The sequence below is a fragment of the Aquila chrysaetos genome, chromosome 2 (assembly GCF_900496995.4).
Source record: "Aquila chrysaetos chrysaetos chromosome 2, bAquChr1.4, whole genome shotgun sequence".
Taxonomy (NCBI): domain Eukaryota; kingdom Metazoa; phylum Chordata; class Aves; order Accipitriformes; family Accipitridae; genus Aquila; species Aquila chrysaetos.
In genome coordinates this window covers 65060110-65079448 of record NC_044005.1, presented here as the reverse complement: position 1 = coordinate 65079448, position 19339 = coordinate 65060110, and the positions used below count along the sequence as shown (strand labels likewise).

At 36.1% G+C, this 19339-nt stretch overlaps 1 protein-coding gene across 3 annotated transcripts in view; it reads right to left on the bottom strand.

Moving 5' to 3' along the window:
- Window positions 1–19339, bottom strand: part of ASCC3 (activating signal cointegrator 1 complex subunit 3) — a 298713-nt gene that overhangs the window by 6971 nt on the left and 272403 nt on the right. Inside the window, exons 37-39 of one of the 3 annotated variants that reach the window (XM_030038284.2) lie at window positions 15262–15486; window positions 2522–2673; window positions 1860–2010 (exon numbers count right to left, since the gene is read on the bottom strand). In XM_030038284.2, the coding sequence (XP_029894144.1) occupies window positions 1860–2010; window positions 2522–2673; window positions 15262–15486 (528 nt within the window). Of the gene's footprint in view, window positions 1–1859; window positions 2011–2521; window positions 2674–15261; window positions 15487–19339 lie in introns of those variants that run through there. The other 2 variants (XR_005933537.1, XR_005933536.1) reach the window with 2 other exon arrangements.

Sequence of the window (19339 nt, the reverse complement as noted above, 5' to 3'; positions counted from 1 at the left end):
AGAAAATGTATCATAAAGATGCATTCTGTAATCTTATATTCTTTCTTTATAGAAAATGTATCATAAAGATGCATTCTTTATTGAAGAATTTTTCTCTTGGTTGGCCCCTAAGTGTGCACTGAAAGACTTTACATCTGAAGACACTCAACAAGCAGTCTCAATATGAATTTGAATTCTGTGCAAGGTATTACAATAGTTTTTGGGTTTTTTTCCTGAAAAAAAAAAAGCCGTAAAGAATATAAAATATTGGTATAAAGGTTTCACATTTGCAATGACCTGCATAATACAGTCATGGCTTTGCTATACCCAATACAGCCATTCCCAACTCACGGAAATGAAACTTTCTCCTTATATGATGCTAAGACATTGTGTTTTTCCATCTTATATGTATCTGTATTTACAAACAGATATATAGAGGCATAGAGTCATTCACAGTGTGAATGTACACACCACATACACACAAGCTATTTTTGAAGAAACTGCTAAGACTTTTCAATACCAGCCAAACATATTTATCTGAGGATTAATCTTCATCTATTGAATCAGACGAGAACACTGCCATGCATACAATTATTTAATTAGCAGCCAAATCCTCTGCCAGTCAGCAGCCGTTCCAGGCATACTGATGGGGCAGTAGATGCAAATCTCACAGTAGTACTGCTTTTTCTCATTACTACTGCAATTAGCACTTAAATTGATGCTTTAAACATACTAATTTCTGGAATAATTCAGGATTTGTATGTTACCTGGGATCGCCTCACTGCAGAGACGACACCAGATTGCTACGCAAATTGAAGCACTTTTGAGCCAAATAACCATCATCATATCAGACAGAGCCAATTTGCATTTGCTTTTAAAGATAACAGAATGGCAATTTATGCAAATAAATTAAGTAAGTTTACTTCTGAGTTCTCCCTGAACTAATTATAACAATGTTCTAATTTTTTATCACATCTAAAAGTTGGACTGAAATCAATGTGTATTATGTTAGAAATCTGTTGTTAAAGGAAGCCTTGTTTTGATGTCAATACATTTTCTTAATTCAAAATTTTGATGTTAATTTAGTTACAAATGCAGATGTCTGTTATAGACATTTAAGTACTTTTCTTCTTGTTTGCATACCAGTAAAAGGTTTAACTGAAGCTGAACAGTCAAACACAGGACATATTGCTGTCCTTTTAAATATTCAAATAAAACACATTTGAAGTATAGCTTTTGAAGTTTTCATCTTTCGTATATTTCTTTGAAATCAATAGGCTTAGCATGCAATGAATACTACGGAATATAGCTGTCCTTTGCCAGGAATGGCTTGAAAATCAAACTGAAAATAAGACTCTAGCAGCCTCAGGATTTTGGAATAGTATTTTTTTCTTCCCCCTGTGAAGTGTGAAATTTTCATCTGCTTTTTCTGTTTCAAATAGAAGATGAGTGCTGGATCTTTTACTAAGGGTGTTCTCAGAAAAAAATGGTGTTTGACAGACCACTTCAGAAACCAGCTATGATGACATTTGCAATGCATGTATTCCTAGTGCATAGCTGGCTATGAAAAGGTGGATAACACTAGCAGATTGAATGACCTAGAGAAGCATCTTTAGAGCAAAGAGATCTGGTAATATCAGCCATAAACCAGACTCTGTTACTGGTTAGCAAGGATTAAGTGAAAATAATATTAAGAAAACAGGCAGAGAAGAACCTTCATAAAGCTAGCAGTACCTTGAAATTAGAGGAATGAATGTGTTGCACTTTATACAGAACTTCACATGATATTTGCTGAGGGGAAGTGAAGTGAATATTTCTTTTCCCAACTACTCTTCCTTTCCAATCACATTGATAATGACCACATGGATAGAGAGTATTACCTGTGAAATGTGTGCTGTTTGCAATTCACTGTCCACAATGGAAGCAAAAACATTCTCTTTTCCTTCGCAGGCAGCCATTAGTTCGGGAAGACACTCGATAGGTCCTTGGTAACCTCCATACACACTCTTCCTTTTGCCTTGGCTCCACTTCCTGATACAGACAGCAAAACATATGCCCAGGGAGGGAAAGCAAACATTTGTTTTCAGTTGTTTTGGTGGTAAAACTTGATACTGCTTTCTGTTATTAAATGTTGGTCATTTATTTTTGGGTAGCATTAATTACTGCATCATCTAGGCATCTATAGAGCTTAGCATTATCTATGATATTAAGATGGATACTAATGTATTTTTATAATGGATTAAAATAAAGAGATAATTAATATACAGAGTTAGATTTGTTAGGACTTGGAACCCTTCCAGTGATCTCTTGTTAATTTGTCTCGAATCATGGTTCTCAAAATAATCTGTGGGAGTTAATTAATCAATGAATATTGAAAACAGAAACAGAAATTCCATTTGGGAAAGCATCACTGTGAAAGAATGAGTTCTGCTTCTGGCGCATTAATGAACGTTCTCAAGCACAACAATGACATTCAAACACAATCAGCAGTCAGAAGTGGAATGAAATTGCAAACCTGCAAATGCTTAAAAGAATTACATACCGAAAAAGGTGAAGGTGGTGTAGCTCTACATTGGGCAAAGTAAGCAGGGAGGAGTCATGTATCCATCTACCCTGAACCACCATCTGCACCAGATTGGTTATATTCAGAGCAGTTACCAGCCAGCCATGATGTGCTGCAACATCCAGCATTGCCTAATCAAAAGAGACATATATAAAAAAAAGAGAATGCAAGTATAATTGTGTACCTGGTTCATACAAGTAAGAGCATTTATTTAATGTTTAACATACAGGAATTTCTAGGCCTTCAACATAGGAATTTACTTCAACATCTACTGATGGCAGTAGGCATCTTTTGAATTAACCTTGAAAAAAGATGGATTAAGTCATGCATCATCATCATCAACTCTTACCCTTGAAAAGATAATTTACACCATGTTTGTGGGGGTGAGAGCAGACAGTGGGATCTTTTCCTTACAAATAACCTCTCTTTTACATAATCCAACTCAGAATGAAAGGAATACATCTCAAAGTTTACAGTAAAGGAAGAAGTTACAATTAACTGCAGTATTGGTTTATATTGTGACATGAGAGCTGTGCCAGAATTGCAGAATTATTCAAAAATCCTTGAACTATTGAAGAACAACATCATATTTACAATTGTTCAAAAATTAATACTAATGTCACTTACTACTAGCAGATATTATTCCCAATTTAACCTAAGGACTTAAAACATCTCTCGAATTGGACTAGATAAAAACACTAAAATTTAGCTTAATGAGCATTTTTGAGGTTTTGTTCAATACTGACCCCTAACTTGAGATCTTGAAGAAAGATTACAAAATAGCTAATAGTTTAGCTAGGGTGAATAAGAGCAGTCAGAAATAACATGGATTTCACCCTTTGCATTGTGAACAGCTGACTATCTTGAGAATGAGGATGCTCCGCTGTCTCTCCTTTGGCATCTCTATCCTGAATCTGAAAAGCCTTCCCAAAGTACATAAAAAAACCCAAGCAAACACCCCCCCGCCATGCAGCTACACATCACACTTTAAAGTGTTAACCATCATCCTGCCTTCCATGTCTCATGAGTTTCTGTCCATTTCTACTTAGTATGTTTTCAACAATCCAAGTAAAAGGTATACTATAAGTATCACTAGCATAAAGATCTAAATCTGCAAAATTCATTATGGATTGTGCATTGCGAGTGGCCCTATTGACAGGAGAAAATTGTTATGCTTGCTTTTTTCCTGACTGGACTTAAATTCTGTTTGGTTAGTCTGAAAGAGAATTTAAAATTTCTTCCAAAGGAGAAAGGACCAAACATGAGCTTTTGGTTTCAACTTTTTTTTTTTTTAAATAGTAAATGCAGTTATTTGCGTATATAGTATACTTTTCACCCTGTCTAGAGTACATTAAAACAATTATTATGATTTATAGAAGCATTTCGGCTGGTGAAAAAAATTCTAATACGTTAGTTGTCTTGCTTATTTTGTTGTTTATACCATTACGATCACAGTAAAGTGTGCGTCCTCACATTACAACACTCTAATTCAGTAGAAAGTCATGTATTTAAAAGTGGTTTGCCTTGTAAGAAATTTGGAATTTGATTAAAATACTAGAAAACATTTTTTAAGAAAGCAAGAAAAGAGTCTGGTATATTGAATAGTTTCAACACTTCTTAATACGATTTTCTTGGTATTAAGAGAGTTGTAGTTTGATTTTAGGACTAAGCTTAAGATGTTTCCATGGGTTTTTCTTTTAAAGACAAATGATTTTGTTTGATACTTCCTTAGACAGCAGATACCTGCATCGTTTTAACTTATTTTCCAGCCACTAGTGTAATGAGGAGAAGCTGTCTATGTAAGTCTTTACATTTAATCAAATGTTTTACAGACAAACAAAAGGCAGCATTTACTTAAGGCAAACTAAACAGTGAAATCTTCTTTAAACAAAGGAGTTGTTTACACACGCAGAGCTATTTCAATTAAATTACACTGATTCTGGTGAAATACTGAGTTTAAAGACACAAGTTAGTTGCAGTGCTGGCCAGTCACAGAGTTTATTTTAGCAGTTTACAATGCAATTTCAACAGGTTTTATTCCAGATTGGGGTGATAAGATCAGTGACACTTAGAAAAACATTTAAAGTGTTGCCCTGTATTACACAAATGTCTCATTTCTCATGAATTGTGGATAAAGCGCCTTTCAGCTAATAAAGATCTAGATTTAACGTTTAACTTTTCTTTTTTGAAGGAAAAGCCATAGCACCCTGAAACACTCTAATAACATTCCTAGTGACCCTAGAAATAGTACCTCACAGCACAACATTAATGGCTTTCTTTTTCTGTCTTTTCACTTGGCCTGCCAAGTTGATTTCCAGGCACGATTATTTTTACTGAATAGAAAATAAAATTATGTTAGAAATCACATTTGAAAGGAGCAGCTTCATGGCCTGTAGATTTATGCGTTGGTTCACATGATTTTTAGTCAGATAAAGAGGGAATTGTTCTCAGCACGTATCAGAGTGAAGTCCGTCTTCTAAACTTACAGGGCAAGTCGCTCTTTACCCGCTTCCACATTTTAAAATATATTGAAGCCTACACATACAGCACAGTGTGTCTCTGAGCGTGTTGCTGAGACAGTACAGTATCTCTCTCCTATCCTCCACTGCCTGATTCTTGTTCTTTCCTTTCTGCTATTCTGACACAGCCCGAAACATCGTGTTCCTCAATGACAAGACTGCTGTATATACATGAAGAATAATGGGTGTACAGATATCCTGTCTTTTCCATGAGCAGCAAGAAGAAAACAGCAAGTTGTATATTTAGTCAGCATGAAGCAGTGGTATTTTCATAAAATGCTTCTGAGGATACATGCAAACACTGTTTTCATTGTTTTCTTTCTTTCTTTTTTTTTTAAATCTATTCCCCTACCCCCACCCCTTTTAACAGAGGTTTGAAAAGGGGAAAGGAAGAGAGAAGATGTAAGAGAAAGACAAATCTAAAACAAGCTAGACACTGAAATTAACTGGAGGATCCTTTCACATAGAAAATCTCCTAGAAATTGATAGAGGCCTACAGATAGATATCCCGTAGGGAGTAAGGAAAGCCTGTGTGTGTGAGACTCTGTGTTCCACATTGTTATAATGAATCCACATGGCAAATCCTCTTTTCCTCCTTATTTTCTGCTTCTTCACCCATAGAATTTATTCACAGCATCTCTATCTGGATGTGAAATCCAAGACAGTGACATTGTGAAAAAGTCAGAACAATGGTAAAGTTGGCTTGTTTCATCTGCTGCCTTGGAAACCCGCACACGTTTCATTTTCTGCTAAGTGTAAAACACAGATGCTTGATACTTATATGGTTATTGAAATTCCTATAAATACTCAAGGTAACAAATTGAGTCATTCCCCTATCTCCAAATTAGCTACATAAAATGTAGCAACAAAATAAAGAAAATAATATAAAAGGCAAAAGAAAAAATGATAAGTATTTAATATTTATGTTATCTGATGAATAACATTTAGTCTCTCTAGTTTCTCCAGTTGCTACTTGTTTGCTTTGTTGTTGTTGTTTTTAAGTACTAACCAGTATAATTGTAATTTCTAAATATCTTATAGTTGATAAGATTGGAACGATTAAGACTATTATTCTAAACTGAGAAATGGCACAAATTGGTTATCTGCCTTTCTAGCCTCACAATTTCATGCCAACACAGGATAACTTCATCATAGAGAAAAAATTAAGAGAAGAGGACAGCGAGTGCAAGAAATAAACCAACAAAACCATAAAGATGCTTTTACTTACAGAAAAAACATACAAATATTTTTTGGTAAACCAACAAGTTGAAAAAAAAAAAGAAGCCCTAAGCCCACTACTTTTTAACCTAAAGCAGAAAAGATGGGGTAAACAGATGGAGTCAAGGGAACTGTTGCTTGTTATAATGAAAAATATGCTTACCATCATCCTATTTGGGCCTCTTCCTGCACTTAGGAGAATAAAAGCAGAGGCCTATACCGAAACAGGTTTTATTGAAAGAATCAGGCGTTAGCTTTTAAGCCTTTCAAGTGTCATACTTGGACAACAACAAAGTAATAATAGCAGTTAGTGACACATCCTTTAACATTTTGTCTGTCATTATCAAAAATACCTTGCCTTGTACCAACATGGGTAGCAACAAGCTATAAACCATGGCAGGGGTAGGACAAAAAAGCTGATGCTCAGTAACTGATTGATGTAGGTACACCTGTCAGGTATGGCAAAAATTTTCATTTTGATGACATTCAGAATTGAATATCAAAATGTTTGGATCAAAATCTTGTTCCTTCTTTCTTCATTCCAGAAGTACATTAATATGAAACCCTCAGCATCTATTATCAGGTTTCTATCATCTTATTTTCAGGAGCAGTGGTTGGTTATCCTTAAGTACTGAATTACTTAAACTGATCAAATTGTACCTTTCTGGTCTAACATGAAGCTCAGATTTAACAGTCTCTCTCTTTTTAGCCAAAGTTACTACCGATGCTTGGAATTTCAATTATGGTTTATAATTCCTTAGCTTGAGGGGAAGCAAAGATGGAGGCAAGATGTGGGAGAGGTGAGTGTGTGGAACACTCACTGATAGCAAAACATTGCTTTTCTTTGGTGTTTTTAAACACTCTGAATATATGCTCAAAATAACAGATAGTAAATTGTTCCATAATAAACATATCTGCTCCACTCCCCCCCCCCCCCCCCCCCCCCCATTAAGATTTGTCTAGGAACTAAAATATCCTGATTGCAAAATCTCTTATTTTAGAAACTTTTTGCAAAGTTTTAACACTGTTTTTGGTATTACTTTCACATCAGTCATTTGAAAGCCAGATAGTCTGGATCACTCTTGTACGACTGGATAGGTGGCAGGGGAACAGAGACTGTACAATTGGCAGAATATCTGATCTACTCAAATGACTTAAATAGCTTTTTCCTTTAAGATAAGTTATTGAAGTGTTAAAATGAAACAGCTTGCATCTTATTAGGAGACTGCATACTGCTCAGAATAATTGCTGCTTCTGCTTGAAGTCACCTGTCATATAACTCTGAATATACTAAGCATTTCTACTTAAATACTGTAAATATAAATGTAATTGTAAACATTGTAAACATAAATGTCGATATTTTGTGGCTAAATTATATTTAACGAAAGTCGCAATGAAGCTAAATGAACAATGATAACTGCTCTGGATACAGAGGCTAGCTAAGGAGACTAAGGTAATGTAAGAAGTGCCATTCCAGCTAAGAATTACATCTGTGATTACTAAGCTAAAAGTTGACTGCCTACAGTGATGCCATTGGTGGTAATGACTTGGTGGATGGGGGCTGAAACTTCAGGAACACTCAGGGTGAATTTCCTGGCTCAAATTTATCCACTCTGAAAAGATTAATTTTATTTTTTGTATGAGTGCTTCACAGGCTATGACACTTTCTTGAGTGCCTTCATTCGGGAAACTGAAGGTTGGTACACTAAAGTATACAGCCCTCTATACAAAATGACATTCACCTTAGACTTGTAAGTTTATGTAATGTAAATCCAACACATTCTCAGCCAAACAAATATAAGTCTTACTCTGCAGTGATGCTTTCAGGAAGGAAATGGGTATTTAAAAGAAATAAACTGTGTAAGACTAAAATACTTCAAACCGGTATCGCACAGTTACATCAAAAAGCAGAGTTAAGGCTGTTTCTGTACCTGAATTTATTGTGTATAGTATTTCAATATCAAATAATCAAAATATCCCCACTCTTGTCTTCGCTGCATGATAATATAAATTCTGTTGTCTAGGACTAGACTTCAGTTAGAAATACAAGTTAAAATCATTAGAATGGTGCCTAATTACAGCTGTTTAGGACTACAGAGTTTATATGACAAATATTTATAGATAATAATATGCAAAAGTGTATGCATTTTACCCATTTTTCTGAAAACTATGAATTCAGAATAATAATAATACTTTTTTGCACACGCTTCAAATGTAGGAAAACTTCCAATATGTAACATTATATTATGATCCACATGTGACTTGAGATCATACTACTACAAGTAAAATATTTTTCCAGATGTTAAAGCATGCCATGTACTATAAGCTTAATGTTTTTATATAAATCATGATTATGATGCTTCAATTATATACCCCAGAAACAACTGACTTGAAAAGTTGGAATTTATTTGAAGAAGTCTTACAGAGGGTTTTAAGGTCCCTACCTTTTTTATGTCATATATTGGCAAAAGAGGTATCTACAGAACCTTTGCACTTCAGAGATCTAGTCCAAGATTACTGTTTAGAAATGTATTAATTTGGGGAGGGAGAGGAGGTCTTTCAGATTAATTAAATCAGACTCATACATCTGTATAGTTTCAGCCTACAGATCCGCCACCCCCTTGTACTTTATCAGAGATACAGTGAATAAGATGTAATTAGTCCTATTCAGGAGGCACTCCTTTTATACTGCCCTCTGCATCCCCCTTCCCTTCACTTTTTTTTACAAGCATATTCAGCTCCCTCTTCCATATGCTCTGCTACCCCCTACGAGAGACTAATTCTTCATTCTTCCATCATCATAAAGGTCTCACTGATGTATGCAAATTACGACCTTCCTAGCTGCTTTATAAGATTCCTATCCCTGTGTTCATCCTTTAGCCTCCATAGTAACATTATTAGTACGATCAGAACCAGAGGAAGGACAAATCACTTACTGTCTACATTTAGTGGAGTGCAACCCTTGGGTTCTTACTGACTTTTTTTTTTGATAGTATTACAGAGATAAAAGCAGCTATGGAATGTGATACCAGCAATGTAAACTTGGTAGGGCATAACCCAACATGTTCAGAACTTGAGTCCCAATATCCAATTTATTTTCAAATTATTAATTAATAAATTGATATTCTCCACTATACTAGTGAACTGTAAATACAATAAAATGTTTTTGATAAAAATCTCTTGGCAAGAAATCCCAGTTTCCTAACATAAACAATGTCTTAAAGATGGCATTTGTTCCAAATCGTACACAAATTTACCAAACCCATGAAAAATATACAGCATCTTTCTCATAATAAAACCACCCTCTTTAGAGTTTAAAGTCAGTTTCAAAGTAGTAATGTAATATTTTGTCAGAATTAAAAATTTTTGAGTGCGTTCACAAGAATCCTTTTCAACAGCAACAGTTATTCCCAGTAACTTTCTCCTGAACTTTTAGCCCCATAAGGTTAGCATTCAGGAAGCTCAGCTGCTGTCTAACAAACTTAATTAATCAAAAAGTCATTTCCGAGCTGTAACTATGAGTAAAAGTGCTTCAAGTGTGCTAGCAAGCCTACAAGTTAATCAAAATGCTAATGCAGTACAAATTAAAGTTGTGATTAACATTTCACAGTAGCTGCTTAAGTGAATTGATCACACAAATGGGTTAAGCATTACTCATTTCCTCCAGCCCCAACTGGGAAAAGGTTTGTCATGGGTGGGGGAGGGATTATATATAAGCAGCACCAAATCATCATTAAACTGTGACCAAGATGCTTCCATACACCAGTTCACCAATTATCCATAGCAAGCAAAACCCCAACACCACTGCCACAAAGGTAACCCTCCCTTCTCCCACATATATACCTATAAAACACAAGCAGGCAGCAAGTAATTCCACCCCAACATGTCCAGGTACTTCCATTACACAACTATCCGTTGCTGTTTAGTACCTATAAATGAGCATTACCGTCCAGTATATGCACTACAAGTTTTCTGATCATTCTATTATTTCCACCCTCCTAATGTGGAATAATAGCCATCCAACCATGAAAGCAGCCAGTAGTTAAGTAAAATTGCAAACATGGTGCTATCACTGGAATATTACTGCATACACAAAGAATACATGTAGTAGCTAAAGAGATACGGCCTTTGCTCTTCACTTGTTTCTGAATAATCCTCTGCATTTTCAAGTTAATTTGATTCTCTTCCCTTCCTTCAGTAAAGCTGCCCACTTATTTATAGTTGCCAATGCACCCATTAAAGCAATTATCTCTTTCCCTCGGCACTTCTGGACAAATCTTACATACACAACTGTAAAATAGGCCATTCCTGTAACTCCCACTGCCTTGCAGCACGTAATCGGCACACCTGCACTAACAACAGACAACATATGAGCTCAAAGCACACTTAGGATCTTTAAGAACAACTCCATTTCCTCGTGGGCAGGAAAACAAACGATCCAAGGGATATGGCTCCCCAAGTCAATATTTTTAGTGGCTGTTATGAACTGAGGAGGCTCGGGGAGGATGGGAAGTCCAGAGCTGAGGGACATTCTCGTTCTTTTAGTCTGGGAACTGCAGCTTGGGCACCTCCGCTGGTTGCAGCTGTGCTGATACGGCAGGAAAGTACCTTTTGCCTGAGGAGCAGTGCATACAGCTCCCACCATCAGCCAGAATAGTCTGTGGTTCAGTAGAATAAGCATTTCATATGTAAGCTAGCTCTTAAAAGACAGCTGAATTGGGCAGCATATTTGTGCAATACTTGACGACCCTGAACATGTACTACAAACTCAATTCTCATAAGCAAAACTGTAGCAAAAGCTGCAATTTAAATGACCAGAAACAACTTATTTACTTCAACTGTTTTAGTATGGGTAAAGCCGTGTTACACACGTCATCGTCCAGCTAAGGAAATGCGGTGCTTAATCCAAAGAGTTTTTCATTTCCTGTCAAAATTCGATTCTCTAGAGGAGTAACATGATGGGGAAAGACAGGCCATCAGTGACAGCATTACAAGGTCCTCATTTCAGGGATGTGCCTGTTTCCCATGCAAACTAGTCTTTATTCTGCAGTTTGGAATCTGACTTCATGTCCATCTTCTCTCAGTGCACAGGTACCCTACTGAGATGTGTTTAACACATCCGGAGGTAAACACTTCTCAAAGGTTAAGGCTGAGTTCCATGGCAGTTCTGCTCCTGGCAATATTAAAATATTTTATCAACGATTATACTACAAGTGGAGGCTTGTGGCCAATCCCAATGCAAAGCCAGCAGTCCCTTTCCTAGAAGAGACTGCCCTGCTGAATCTGAGACTGGTGGTATTACCGCCTCAATTATTCATTTCAATTAATGCAAATATAGGCGATAGTCTTAAAACAGCAGAGTAAGAACTGATCGCTGAATACACAGTCACAAAATATAAGGCTTGACAAAAGAAGTAAAAAAGAGATTAGATTTAGTCTGTTTCACGTATTCTTAAATCAGAGATAGGAAAAAAGGTGGGGTATTGTCTTTACAATAATAATTACATTCTACAAAAATATTAGACAAATAATTTCATTAGAATTTTTATTCTTTGATGTTCTTCTGCAGGAAGTGGAGAAGTGTTTGATTTTGAGCAGCTGCTGGAGTGCTCAGCACCATGTTACTGACACGTCTATCTTTTCTCAGTAAAAATAATGCAGACAGAGTGTTGGGCTTGAAGAGAATATGCTGTCTACTGTAATTGTATTAAATAAAAATTAAATGACTTGGCCAAGGTCACATAGGAAGTCACAGCAGATTTTTTGAGCCATGGGAATCTTCTGTGCTTTATCTATAAGAGCCTGTCACTGATAACAAACTTGTTAGTTTTTGACTTGAGCTTTTCAATGTTGGGCAGGGACATTCCTTCAGTCTATCTAGTCAATGCCTCAGTGGCCACTCGTTACAGAGATGGGTGTGGGAGCAGAGAGGCATTTGCCTTCCAGAAGGTTACATATTGCTATTCCCCGTATTTCTGCAGCAAAACGGAAAGAATTCTGTACTTCATCCTGGGTATACAAATATTAAATTTTATCTTGCTACAGTGAACTCCATCTATACCTAAGAAATGTTAACTATAGGAAAATTGTAACAGAATATATTTCTTCCATTTTCTATGGAATTGTTAACAATTACATTCCACTACTGAGCCAGCACCATGACTCCTCAAATTCCAGTAAATGCTTATGACTTCTATCTTTCATCACGAGTATAGATGAACAGAATTCTAACATAAAACAAAAACTTCTAAGACATCTCAGGAAAATTAATTTAAGAGTGGTTGCATAATTTTTTTTGTTAGAAGAGAGTGGAACCTTACCTGAAATCCATCAGCTACATTTATCTATCTGATGCTGTTAACTTAAGTTTTCTGACTGACCACTAACACAACTGTGCCTAAAGCCACTAGCGATGAAAAAGGCCCAGAGGGCTTTGGAGGAATGGGAAGGAGGACACAATGGGTGGGATGTGAAAGGAACCATGGGAGAGAAGGCTGATTCAGGTGAAAGACAGCACAGAAGTGTGTAGAAGTTTAATAGTCTGTGATGGAAAGAGGCTTGCTTATGTATCGTGGCTAGAGAAGGCAAATCTGCTCTGCAGGGGACCTGGGATGGAGGCCTGCTGTACGTACCGAGATACAACCACTTGTAAAAGCTCTTTGAAAGATCTTGCCGCCTTGTAACAGAAAAGCAGTGCTGATATGGAAAGTCTGTCATTCATATACCCGCCAGCAATAATAACAGTTTATGTTCAGGTCACAATTTGAAGGTTAGCTATACAACCTTAACAGCTAAAGTACTTTGTACATAAATAAACAAACATTCAACATAACTAAAAAACCAATTCCCGTCTCACTGCTGAATTTTATGTTTGATGGTGCATGAGCACGTGTTCACACACACACAGAACATCACCCACTGAATATGGTTATCAATGGATCCTTCTATGGTTCAGTTCCTTTTCTCACAACTAACATCTTTTTTTCCACCTCTGTTGACCCAGAGTTCATCAGCAGGTCACTGCTAAGGAAAAAGGTAACAACCAGTATTGAAAGTGTAACCCTGTCTATTGCTTATATTCTGGGAACTTTAACCTCCATTTGGAAAGCGTGACTAATAAGATGGAACAAATATTCTCCCAAGAGATGTAAACCATGCGCCAACTTCAAAATAAAAAAATGCTTGCATGGTGGTTTTTTTTTTTTTTTTTTTTTTTTTTTTTAAGATGACTGTGTATGTAACATTATGTAGTAGTTAACCGAAGATCTGAGTGCCAAGGCACAGTATGGAATAGTACTCTTCTGAACTCTACTTCAGTTTAAAGGAACTGTTGAATACTTTAGTTTTTTTTCTTCTGAGTGATTATTGTTTCTGAAATACCTATTATGCAGTAACAGGATTAAAAAAACCATTTCTTAACAAAGCAGGATAAATATTGAGCAAAATAATTATTAAAAAGAATCTTTAATTTACATTTTTTCCAAATATGTAATTACCTCCCGAACACTAATGCCACAAATGTCTAAATGAACCTGTGTGTGATTTCTTTGAAACAAAGGTGAATTTTCTTACCTGAGCAAGTGACGTTGTTCTCTGTTCATAACTGAGTACTATGAATAATAACTGTTCATACATTGAAGCTTGTAGCACCATGATTTTATTGATTTGAAATATCTGGAGCAGACTTGCATTCAAGCACTGCTGGTTGCCAAGTTTAAGACTGCATAGCAATAACATCTGTGGTGTTATTTGCTTCTTACTTTCCTTTTCTTAATTTTAGTTTTGCTTTGTTCGATATTAGTATTGCGAGCTTGCAGTTTTTCTTAGTATAAGGTCGAGACTTACCCAAATCACTGGACACTGAATTGCCCATGGTATTTTGTCTGTCTAGAGCATTGATTAATAATTTCTCATAGCATAGTTTTACAAACTGGTAGGCTTGACACAATGATGTTTGCAGTTCCCATATTGCCCACAGTCTTCAAACAAGATTAAAGCCTCATTCTGATAGTTGACATATAGATCACTGAAGATATTAAAATTTGAGCAAACAAAAACTGTAGGAAGAAAGAATTGCTGTCCCTATTTTACAGATATTGAATTGAGGAAGATAAAAAGAATAGTTTGTTGAAGGCTACCTGATCTTCAAGAACCTGTGAATGAGTCCTTGTCCAGTTCTACTAAAGAGAGTATTATTCCTTTCCGGCAGAATCAGAGGGGCGTCTGTTCTCTGCGTCAACTAGAGATCACCCTTCCTGCTGTAACTGTGCTTTTCAGATATGGCAGCACTCCATTCCAAACTCAAATTGCTGCTTTAAAATTCTTTTGAGGCATGCAGCTGTGCATGTGATTGCTTGTTACCAGTACTCTCCATGGTCAGTTTAGTTTCTGTGGGTTGTGACTGCACTACAACTGTAAAAGTCACAAGCCTCCAGACTGAGTTTAAAAGCGTGCTCTTTGACTCTGTGATAATTGGGAAATAGAAGACATATCTTTTCACAAGCCAGAGAAAAGCCCTGTATCTTGTCCCAAATCACATTTCAAAACATGTTTTATTTATGCTTGGCAGTGACTACAGCAATTTTGGGTGCTATGAAAATAAAAGTACCCATGGGAGACAGGTTCTTGGGGGTCAGCATAATAATCTGCAAGGAGCACACCCATGCAGGAAAGACTTACATACAACATTCCAGGATACAGAGATAGTTGCATATTAAAGAAGAGGTGAGCCCTATGGCAACAGATGACTCCAACCAGAGTACCACAGTCTTTTACCATAAGTTTGTTCAGTTCCAGTTCTGTAAAGTGGGCATCTTTATGGGCATCTGGTTCCTCCCTAAACAAAGTGGCATCACACTGCGTGGTACCAGTTCTCCACAAGACTGCAAGAATCTTCAGATTTTTCTATATTCAAAATATTACAACACACTAACAATAAATAGTAAACCAACAAGAGTTAAATATTGAAATGCATTACTATACCTGACATATTCTAATTGCTTGGTCCAATACTGTCTTTGTATCAGTTGCATAATCTGGACAAGGCAGCATGGCGTGACTGAAGTGGGCTTGCAGCAGGAGGTGTGTTTTTGTGTGTGAACTGTCAAATGAATGGGGATTGACTTCAACTGGAAGATGTTTTGCCAGTTCACTGTTCATCTGATCTTCATTGTGTCTCACAGGCAGATCTGTGTACTCATCAGCATTCTTAAAAAAAAATAATAATTAACCATTGTCATTAACTTCAGAATAATTATTATTGCTTACTGAGACATTAAAATTATATGCATTTAATTTACTACAGTTAGATTTCATTGCTAAAATAGAAGCATTTTAATGTTTAGAAAGCATACTTATTTATCAAAATCACATGTGTGGGAAAACAATAGCTGGTAAAATATTCACAAATATTCACACAATTATACATATATTTTTTTTTTCACATAGCTGATTTAACATTAGAGGAGAAGAAAATAAAATCAGTGAAATAAATACATTCATTGGATCACTCAGTATTTGAGATGACCTACAGATATCCTACCCTGGCTGGCTCACAAAAGCATTGTAAGGTTAGCTATAAAGAAGTCAATAATTCATATTTTCAATTTTAAAGCTTTCTACTTTTCTCTTTGTATTCAAAACAGAGTGGGTTTGAAATAGCTCTGGTAAGGTTCTTTTAAAACATATTTTCAATATTTTGAGCAGTCAGTGTCTAAGCAACAGATGACCAGCGATCAAAGAGCAAAATAATGTTAAGTAGGTGCTGAAAACTATCCCTTGTGTTCCAGAGTGGGACTACTACCATTAATGCCAAAATGAAAGCTGTCTAAGAACTTTCTCATGTTGCAAAAAGGAGCTGCACACCAACACGTAATCTAAATGTAGTTATGAGTAGCAGCATCCCTGGGGCTGAGAGGAAAGAGTATGACTGTTCTAGCAGCCAGAGCAGAGATGTTCATTCTCCTGCTAGGGAAATTCACTGTCTCTGAAAGAAAGAAAATTCAACAGAAGCATCCTAAGAACTGTAATTCAGGCTGAAGAGTCAGTTCTGTGACTTCATGGGTGATTTTTTTTTTTCCTCCACAAAATCCTCTTGTGTATGCATGCGTACATGTTCTTGTTTGGAATGAGAATGATCTTTCTAAAGTATAAAACTCGCAAGTAAAGTAAGAGTTTTATAATATCTGATATCTTTTCCATCTGTAATTTAAGAGAGTGTATTTCTTTTGTCATAAAATAAAAAGTCATTTGGGTAGCCTGAAGGGCAATGTCTTCCGAACTATGGGCTTAGCAGAGACCATTAAATTAAAGTGTTCAGGGTTTTATACTCCTCTTAAAGTATAGATTCGATACTGTGCATTTTAGTCTTCAGTCCTCAGTCAGACTTCCTGCCAATTCATACTAAAGAAATATTTGCAACAGTAACCAATGCAGAGTAAGGTAAAGGAAAATGGCAATTTTAGAACACCTAATAGAACTACCTAATTGACTTGCATAGTACCGTACCTACTCATTAGTATCCTAACACACAGAACCTTTTTTGACAATTCCTAAAAACAGTTATACAGCTGTTTTTCACCCCCTTGAAAACTGACAGCACAAAATTTTCTGTTTTCTTTAATGGCACAATGATACTACACCTAAATATATATATGTGATATAAATGTGATTTATATGTGATATAAATGTAAAAGAAAAGGTAAGTATTAGAAAATTTAAGATTTGGAAAGAAAATCAGAATATCATTAATTTATTTCATATCATCACTGCAGATTAGAAGTGAAGACTGACTAAAGACAACTGCTGCTTAATCCTGGATGTCTCTCCTAGATCTCTTGTGAAAACTGTGGTCATTTATTCTCTGAACCTAAGGTCACAATCTTTTTAAGCTCTATAGAAGGCTGCATGTTTGCTTCACTCTTTTTATTTAACTGGCTTCTCCTTCAAAGATATTTTAAAGAATATTTACCAAGGAGATTTTTTACTTAGTTTTGCTTTGCAGTTTAAAGTAGCAGAAAGAAGAAGGATCAGCCAAGTCACTCCAGACCAATTGGTACTCCTGAAAATGCATTTTCCCTAATTCTTCCCCAGCACATGTTTTATTTACCTCCAAAACACTCCTCTTATTTTAAACAACTTGCCTAACTAATTTCCTGTTTGTGATCATTGACTGTAAGTAAGTGAGGTTCATTTTCTTATCTGCATCGTGTAGGTAATTAAAGGAAATTGAGAATGGGTAGTGAAGCTTTTATACAACTGAGAATGAAGCTGAATGGAGGGCACCAAGGTCAGCAGAGTCCATTATGTTTTTATGTGAGAGGCCAGTACGTCTGCCCTGTCCTTGTTTGCTTAGTGTAGGCTGGACAGACTACTAACTGCAAATCTGTTTCTCTGATTTGCCCAGCTGTCCTTGAATAAAGACATCTTCCATTGCAAAATGTTAAATGACAGTGATTGACAACTCTGTGATGAACTCTGCTTGTAACCCCCTGCTACTGTTTTCAGGTTGCACAAGAAAAGACAGAATAAAGAAACATCCTTTGTAATCACCTCAAATGGGCCCTGCTGTTCACTCAATATTTTTTCATTTCAGTTTTCCTTTTCATTGTGAATCTCAATCTGTTCTGCAAAGGCTATAGCTTCAACTATTCCATACAATATATAACATATATTATTTTAGTACATTATATCTGAATACCGTTCTTACTTCCATGGGTGAGGAAACAGATCAAATTACGTATCAATCATTAATCTTCATTCTACAGTCAAGAAACTTAATACAAACTTTATAGTTAAATCACAAAGCACTGCTGTGCATTTTTCACTTTCCCTTGTTCTTCTGTTAAATCAGGACTATTGCAGCCCATGTACAAATATGTTTACAAGCACCTACACAGCTAAGCATAATTTGGAGTATACCAGGAGATAACTAGGAATTTTAGCTATGGGTTCTGCAATCGTGCATTTGGTAGTCGTGTCACATCTCTCTTTTCTATAGGTCTGTGATGGACTTTCCCAATAATGTCTTCTTTTGGGCATTAGAGACTGCTGCATTATTTTGAGGGTGTAAGAGTCCTCTCAAACCTACATTTCAATCTGTATGTGACGCAGGGTCATATAGAAGACAGTAACTCGCTTTGCCAGTGAGGAATGTCACACGTAGACCTGCATAAACTTGATAGTTACATTTTACAAGGCCAAAGGGCTATTCTGATAATTGAATTCTGTTTCCTGCATAACACCAGCCACAGAATCATCTTAGAGTCCTGTCTGCAACATCGTGTTCCAGATATGCAGCTTATCATCACCCTTTATTTGAACTGTTCTAAAAGTAAACAACTCATCCCATTTTAAAATATATATTTTGCAGTTTTCTGGTACTATGAGGCGTTTGAGGAGTCAGACTGAACTAAAATTTAAATAAGGTATCCAGCATGGTGAGTACTATGCTCCGCAGTGTCCCTAGGGTTAAAAAAAAAAAAAAAAAAAAAAATCAGATTTTCTTTCTAGCCACAAAATGTGTAAGTTTGGCTGAAATTACTGATTTATACTGAGAGCTGAACTATAAACTTATACCACATGTAAACCTTCTGAAACATTTTAAATCTCAAGTGACTACATCTTGCCATCTGTCTACAAGAGAGAAGAGGATACTTGTGGAGCATAGACAGAAATGGGATCAAGGTGAGCAACTAAACTAAACTTGAATATTTTAAGTTAGGTTCAGTCATGGGAACAGTAAAACTTACAAAGTTAATGAGTTCTAGACTTTAAAGAGCAGTTGATTAATTTGTAACAATGAGTGTCTAAAACAAACCAAAAATAGTTTCTCACATTCCAGAGTTGAACCAGTAGTCTTTTCTTTAGCAATGCTGTTATTTAAACTACCTTAGAATTCACTGACTGCCTGTACGTTCCTTTTCTTTATACAGGTACAGTGAACTCAAACACACCATGTTTTCAACTTTAACAAACCTGCAATGTGTTTTGCTCTCTTTCAAGTTTCTGATGTAGAAAGAAACAAGGGAAAAACATTCTTAGAAAATTTGATACCAAAATT